Source organism: Chaetodon trifascialis, chromosome 13 (genome assembly GCF_039877785.1).
Source record: "Chaetodon trifascialis isolate fChaTrf1 chromosome 13, fChaTrf1.hap1, whole genome shotgun sequence".
Lineage (NCBI taxonomy): Eukaryota > Metazoa > Chordata > Actinopteri > Chaetodontiformes > Chaetodontidae > Chaetodon > Chaetodon trifascialis.
In genome coordinates this window covers 21,538,776-21,546,460 of record NC_092068.1, presented here as the reverse complement: position 1 = coordinate 21,546,460, position 7,685 = coordinate 21,538,776, and the positions used below count along the sequence as shown (strand labels likewise).

The 7,685-nt window shown below is 44.5% G+C and overlaps 1 protein-coding gene across 2 annotated transcripts in view; it reads right to left on the bottom strand.

The window, feature by feature from the left end:
* Positions 1 to 1,471: 1,471 nt before the first annotated feature.
* Positions 1,472 to 7,685, bottom strand: part of anapc1 (anaphase promoting complex subunit 1) — a 46,881-nt gene continuing 40,667 nt past the window's right edge. For both annotated transcript variants that reach the window (XM_070977947.1, XM_070977949.1), the window contains exons 50-53: positions 5,890 to 5,985; positions 4,823 to 5,012; positions 2,896 to 3,027; positions 1,472 to 2,102 (exon numbers count right to left, since the gene is read on the bottom strand). In XM_070977947.1, the coding sequence (XP_070834048.1) occupies positions 1,960 to 2,102; positions 2,896 to 3,027; positions 4,823 to 5,012; positions 5,890 to 5,985 (561 nt within the window). In that variant the 3' untranslated portion in view covers positions 1,472 to 1,959. The remainder of the gene's footprint in view (positions 2,103 to 2,895; positions 3,028 to 4,822; positions 5,013 to 5,889; positions 5,986 to 7,685) is intronic.

Genomic DNA, 7,685 nt, shown 5'->3' with positions numbered 1-7,685 from the left:
AGTCCTGGGTTTCTAAGTTGTTGCCTAAACACAATGTTGACATGCGAAATGAGAAAATCAGCAGCAGCGCAGAGGTGTGTGAATTTGTTCAAGAAAACACCCTGACGCTGTGGACAACACTGGATTTCCTCAGCGACTGTGGACACGTTGCTGTTAGCTGTGTGCTGGCGTGCACAGCTGCTCAGTGTTTCTGTGACTTTTACTTTCTTTACTTTGCCTGGTGGCAAATGGTCAGATTAGCACTCTTGTTGAAATACCTGCACAATATCAGGCGACATTAGTAAAACTTATTGCTGCCCTGTCGTAAAGTGTCCAACCAGGTTGTTTTCCATATCAAGAAAAAAGGAAGTGCCTGTTTTTAATCTCAAATAAATGGTTTCTTGTATTTCTCTGAATGAATCTTATTGTCTCTTTGCAAAAGGTTAGGGATGCAAATCAAGAACCGGAGGAGCTGGTTCCAAACCGTCCGGTCCATCAGAATCGCATGCCTCCATCCATGCTGCTGGAAACGTGCATCAAGGACTCAGAGAGGAAGAAATGATCCAAAGCGTGGTTTCATTTCACGAAGAGGACAACAGTGCGAGTTGTAATGTCTGTAAAATGATCATTTCAAGTAAAGGTGGAAAGACCAGAAATATGCTGACACACCTTCCTTCCAGGAATGCCACGTGCCTCTGCTGCCCTGCACACCTGTTGACGAGGGTAAATATCCCGTGTTATAACAACATTAGCGGCATGCAGGCAGGCTCAGCAGATTTTTCTTTGACTACAGTAAGTACACCAATAAATATTCTATCATTTCTTCCATTTTAGTTGACAACAGCTGTTGCTACAGCCAGCTCGACTGAACTCGATCAGGAATCAATAAGCAGAAGCCTCGATCACAGGCCGTGTCACATGATCACAGTTCCAGAGATTCACAGAGCAATTTGAAGGCATTATTTGGTTTATTGAAGCGTAAAGAGACAAAAACACAAGCTAAACTGAAAGCCAAGTAAGTGCAAAAGATGAGTAAATTCAGCATTATCTGCGGAGGACATTGTTCTATAACAAAAATACCACTGGAGGATTAGGGGACTCCATTCATGTGGGGAACCACCTGGAAAAAAGAAAAAAAAACCCACAGCCTGTTTTGATCCTTGACTCACTTCAAAAAAGTCTTGACCAAAGCGATGCAGCGTAGATCTGCAGACATGACGGACAGAGGCGTAAGAGGGCTGACCCGTTTCAGCTAATCAGAGACTGCAGACAAACTGAAAATCAAGCTCAGTTCACTTCGCGGTTTGATGAGCAGCAGGAGCTCAGCCGGCCTCACAAATGCAGATGCCTTCTGAAAGCGTTCCTTCGACATGACGGACATCAAAAACAAAAGAGGAAACGATAAAGGCAGTTGACATGTTGAGCACCATAAGAGCTGAGGAGCCTCACGGGGAAATATTGAGACAGAATAAACCACAGTATTCATGAAGCGTGCAGGGACTTTTCCATTTATGTCTTCTCTTTGTCTTCGTATCTGGTCTGATACAGGCAGCAGGGACACTCGCACAACTACAACCAAACCGGTCCCTCCTGAAAATTCGTCTGCATCAGGACTTTTGAGCAAGTGGCGTCCATCAAAATTATGAATTTGTCGTACCACAAAATTGGCACGTGTACTGCATCGTTACTGCAGCCAAACTTTCTTTATGCTGTAAACAAAAACAATCTAAATAGAAACATTATATTACAAAGCTATAATATTAGTTATTCCATTGTCTAGTGGCTGAGAAGGAAACAAAGTCTGTATTTTCCAAACAGTTCTTCTCATGGGCAGGGCAGCTCTGGTGTCCCACCTGCTGCACACACCCACAGGTGTCACAGGCAGAAGTCAGTTATCTGTCCTACCTGTGCTCGCAGTGAGAACGTAAGGCTATGAACTGCGTCTGTCAGAGGTTACTCGCCACTTGACAAGTATCAGGTTCAAAATGGTTGCAGAGGGAAGCCCTGCAGCGTCTGTGGTCCGGATGCAGAGCCCAGCAGGAGAGGTAGCAGCCTCAGCAGGTCTCTGAGAGGAATGCCCAGCCGGCTGCTGCGCGACAGCAGATCCCCGAGCGAGCCGCAGCCTGCGGGGAGCGAGGACAGAGCTTCAGGATGTGTGGACGGGGCTTCGCTAAAGGACACTCACTTATGTAATCTGATGAAAGGAGGTCCAGTGGGGGAAGAAGTACTCAAATCCTTTGCTTAAGTTTAAGTGCGAGTACATCAAATGTAAAACTACTCCATGACAAAATATGTCTAAAGTGTCAAACATGGAAGTTCTTGCTTTGCAGTAAAATGTCCCCTGAAGCCAATATTTGACAACACTGTGTAAATAGCTTCTTCCTGTTGTAGCTGCTAGGTGGAGCAGCTTTTGACTACAGTGAGGTCATTTTGTCAGGCCTCCTATGACAGTCACAAGATAAATGTGAGGGATCATGAGGCAGTGAGTGGTGTAGGAAACAAGATCATTCATTCGGGATGTTTCTCTAATCTTTGCTTTTTTTGTGAAACATTTTATCTGTGAGCTTCAAACGGTTTTCACAGGAAACCATGTGAGAAGTTTAGAGAGCAAACGTCTCTTTGTTGGAAGTGTTTACAGCTCACAGACATCTGACGCCTGAGACGGGGAGCGCTTCCTACGCACCCATCCTCAAGAATGCAGAATGTGTTTTTAATATAAAATCTGAAAAGGAACAAGCAACTGTAGTGGACATATAAACACAAGCAGCGCCATCTGAAGTGTGATGAAGTAGAGGTAGAACGTTGCATTATATTCCTGCTGCTGTGTGTTTGAGCAGCATACTGAGTGTTTACATGCAAATATTAGTTTACACAGGTGAAGCCACCCTGTCCAATGAGAACAGGTGTTTGTTTTACCCTCCAGGTGTGTGTGTGTGTTCCTCAGGCAGGGGATGGAGCGGTACACCAGGAAGCAGGCCAACACAGTGGACTGGGCGTCCTTAGGGAGGGCCTCGCCCCTCATGTAGGACCTCAACACTGAGCTGTTGTCTATGAGAGAAAATACACAAAAAGGATTTTTAATTTGTTTTTTGTTGTATCACAGGTGTGCCTGCAGCTGTCTTTTAAATAGATGTATTACTTTTACCTTTTGCAACAAATACAAGCCAATTTACCCGCATACAAAACTTAACAAAACTCAGGACCCAAAGCTGGCCGCCTTCTTTCTGACTGAATCAGAGAGCAGACAGGAAAGTGCTGACGGGCTGTGAGCAAAACATTTGATCAAATGTGTCTGCTGCTGCACAAACAGCTGCAGATGTTCATCTTAATCACAAGGCTTGATGATTTGAGGAACAATGCAAGAACCAGTCGCACGAACGGATTCATTCTGATGGGACACGTCCACTGATGCAAAATGAATATTCTGTTCACCACATCATCATCATCATCGTCAGTGCTTGTCACCTGCTCTCTCCATGACTCTTATGTCCCCTTGCTCGCCTCTCATATGCTCCCTCATCGCAATAGAAAGTCATTTTCAGCATCTAGCATCAAGCCAAACCTTCCCTTCTTTATGTCTGTCACAGTACGTCTCTGCTCCGATGACACTTTGCGAGCAGGTGTGTCCTAGTATTCATATTTCTCATTATTTTGGGCATGAAACCTGCTCACAGATATATGAACAATGTCTGATATACAATGACTGTGTTGAACAATGTTACACACATGCAAATCATGCTGCTGCATCTCTGTAATGCGACCTTTCCATTTCGTGAAATTGCAAGAATACCCTGATCACAAGCAAATCTTTCTAACTTCAGGTACACGTTCAGTACATAAAGGCACTGAGAGCAGAGGAGCAGAAACACGAATCATGACAAATAAAAAAGGAAAGGTCTCGACACACATTTCATTCATGGGTGAGTTCAACAGAACAGCAACATTCCTGATGCTTGAAGTCAGGCTGGCTTGGTTTTCCTTTGAAACGTCTGCCAGAGCCAAACAAGCTTCCTGTAACATGAAGATGAAGGCATGTTTGGACTGTTTACGCGATCGGTGTCGTCCAACCACTTCACCTGGTTCCCACGCCTCTCAGTGTATTACAGTAACTGTGTGAGTGTGTGCTGTGGTGGAATGTGTGTTTGTGTACACACAGCCGGGCCGACTGAACAACAAGCTGAAACACATCCAGTATGTGACAGTCAACCTCTCACACGGCTGCTAAACAGAGCAAAATGAACTTTACGTCTCATGGGAGATGCGTCTTTAACGTGTTCAGTCTCTGTGTAAACACGGTGCACACGTAAACAGCCGCTATCTCTCCATCAGATTCAAATTCATCATTAAACGAGAGGCTACGCTGGAATAACTGAGCGGCTTAATGTCAGGCTTGTTAACATGCAGGCATCGGACAGACAGCGGGAAATATGAGCTGACCTCGCTGGCTCAGGGTCATATGATGTGCTGTTAATTCTGTTTCCCAGATGACTCACAACACTGTCTTTAAGCTGGATTTAAACCTGGTGAACGGGGCTAAGATAGATACGTGTAGATACGTGTCGGGGCAGGTTCTCATTTATAGTCCAGTGTCAGATTTGACCCTTCGATATCACCATGTGACACTTAACAAGTGTATCATGTGTGATTTAAGTATATTCTCTACAGCGTCTATTCAATTTCATTTGCTGTTTCGTGTACAAATAAACAATTCTCTTCAACTGTTTGAGTTATTAAAGCTCTATGTATCTATCCAAGCCTTCTTAATTCGCTCACGCACTCCTCCCTCCCTCCCTCCCTCCCTCCATCCCTCCCTCCATCCATCCATCCATCCATCCATCCTCACCTTTGAGCCAGCCGTCCAGCGCTACGTCCACCATGTTCTTCATGACGATCAGAAACTCGGAGGTCAGCAGGGCGTTGTGATGGTTAGCGGGACCCTGCAGCCCCCTGCTGTCCCACAGCTCCACCACCAGACGCATCTGCCACAGAGGGAAGGTCTGCTGCAGGTCGCCCCGACGCAGAGCACCAACCGCCTGAGGGACGGCGGAGACGACACGGGTTAAAATACCTTCACATGGGCAGTGGGCTTTTATCTGCCAGTGACTTCAGCTTTCCATTACATTTCAATGTCAGACAGGCCTTCAGCAAAGGAAAAGTTGATTCGATGATGACTTGGGGACGATTTTAGATCTGTTTAACTTCCCAACAAACTGCTCGCTCAGCCGTGCAGGCGGCTGGGACTCGGCGGCCTAAATATCAAAGCATCCTTGAGCAAGATACTGAAGTCCTTGCCCCTGATGCTGCGCCATCGGGGTGAGAGTGAAGGGCTGAAAGCTTGTACTGAGCAGGTGGCCTACTGGTGCTACATAAATACAGTGCATGTAGCATTAACACTACGTATTGTTGAGATCTGCGTGTGTGTCTTCTGCAACCCCCACAAGTATCCATAATAAATCCACCTTTAGTCATGTAATACCTGTATTTTGGTGTTTGTGAAAGTAAGTTCAGTAATGCTAAGTCCAGAAACATCATGTTCACAGACAGGAGGATATCTGATATGTCAGTACATATTAAAAAGGTGCAGCAAGCAGAACCATCAGACTCAATATACTTTGCCTAACTAATGTTCATGGGGGAAAAACTCTCTGCCATTATCTACAATTTGCACACAAATAAGTTTTTAAATTGATTTCCAAACTTACAGATAGCTGTTGGTTTCAGAAAATCAATTTGGAGACTGAAACTTGAGGCAGGAAACCAATCAGAGCGAGCACTGAACACTTAGTTTTCAGCCATTTTTCATTACTGTTGCTTGTTTAATACACTGCAAAGAGCGAAACAGCTGTGAGTCACGAGGACCAATTCAACAGCATGAGCACGCACCTCTGTGCGTGCGTGTGTGTGCGTTACCTGCTCGATAGCAATATACGTGGGCAGCATCTCTGGACACTCCTGCGTCACACATTCGTACAGCATGGCCGAGAACAACACCAGAGTGTCCTCTCTCTGCAAGCACAGCACAGCGAGTGAAGGAGTGTTCAAAACACAAACAGCTTGGTTTATACATGACAGAAACTCTCTAAAATTTGCCATGTCGTTGAATTCAATTACACAGCGTTACGCTACACAAAAATGAATTTTCTTCCATTTCCCTGCACATGCTGAAACCAGTGACCGTTGTGCAATCCAACTAATTAACCCGGAGCTGTGATGGAGCAGCCTCTTTACTCAGAAAATTGGAGTCAAGTGATTAACAAGCAGATTGGGCATTGGTCACAACAATCTATGCAATGTAATTTAAGTCTTTAAAGGAAAGTGTGTGTGACGTGCTCTACATATAAAGTTGTCTTGTACTTAACGCTGCATGGAAACATCTCGTGTCTGTTCTTAATGTGCTACGCTTAAAGGCCTCAATCAGCTTCCCACTATGAGCGATGGGATCCTTCATGAACACAAAGTCCCTGTTTTGGATATGACACCTGAGAAATTTCTGGATTTCTTTTTTTCCCCCATTGCTGTTTTCATTGGTTTGTAGGGGGCGGAACTCAGCGATGTCGCACCCATCTGTCCGCGAAACAGGATTTAGCTATTTTAATCATAATAAAAGTCTGATGACGCTGGACTGTTTGCTTATGTTGGCGGGCCACTGTCGGTCAAATCTGATCAAACATCGCCCACACAGGCCAGAAGAAGCAGACTAGCTGACTGTAAATAACACCTCAGGGGAGTCTCCCTTTAATTTCATTGAGGAAAAACCTGAGATTTTAAGTCACGTTTCAAAGGGACTTAAGGCGGCGACACATCAGAACACACATTTAATCTAGTTTACAAATCTGTTTTGGGCATTGTGAGTCAAAGTCACGGTTCAACGTCTTTCTCACAAGATCCCTATCAGGACCTCACACGCAGCTGAACCGTGGAAACTCGTTAGCCAGGCACATGTGTCAAGGCGCCAGCTCATGTCAGATAATCTGTTACGCAGACCTATAGAAACACAGACAGGACGTCTGGTCAGTAGTAGTAGTAGTGTTTCTGTAATGTAAGGTCTCTGTAATGTAAGGTCTTAATTACAGTCTGCATTGAATCAATTACAGATTAAGATTCATTGTGTTTGCATGCATATTATATATATCAGGAGAGCTAAATCATCATTTATTAATACCTGATACATGATAAAAGCCTTGAAGATTCCTCCTGTGGTGTATGATGATTTTAGCCAGGACAGATGAAGCACACAACTCTTCTTCTTTGCTGTTTGTGCTCACAGTTTTCTGACTTTTGACTAAATGCAATATTCAAAACAATCCTGGATATGAGGATGCTTATAAACATCCTGAAGAAAACCTGATTCAGGATGAACAGCACTAGCAGGATGCACGGTGCATTAAAATATGCTCATTTTGGTTTTGACAAAAAACAACAAACATGTCTGGCTGTTTTCCCTCGTTAGACGAGCTGGCTGGGAGGAACTGAGCTTCAACAGAGCGGAGAGTTTCTGCAGCCATAGCCAGATCAACCACACATTAACTCAAAACCAATGCTGAGCAAAGTGTTATTGAATTAGCGCTCAGTTTCCACTGTGGCTCTGATAAAATGTTCAATGACCTTTTCACGACTTTCCATTGTTAAAGTCAGATCACCTCCAGGAGCGAAAAACTTTACTCCTTCCTGGTTTGTTGAGGTTATTCTAAAGGGGAGAACAGTTT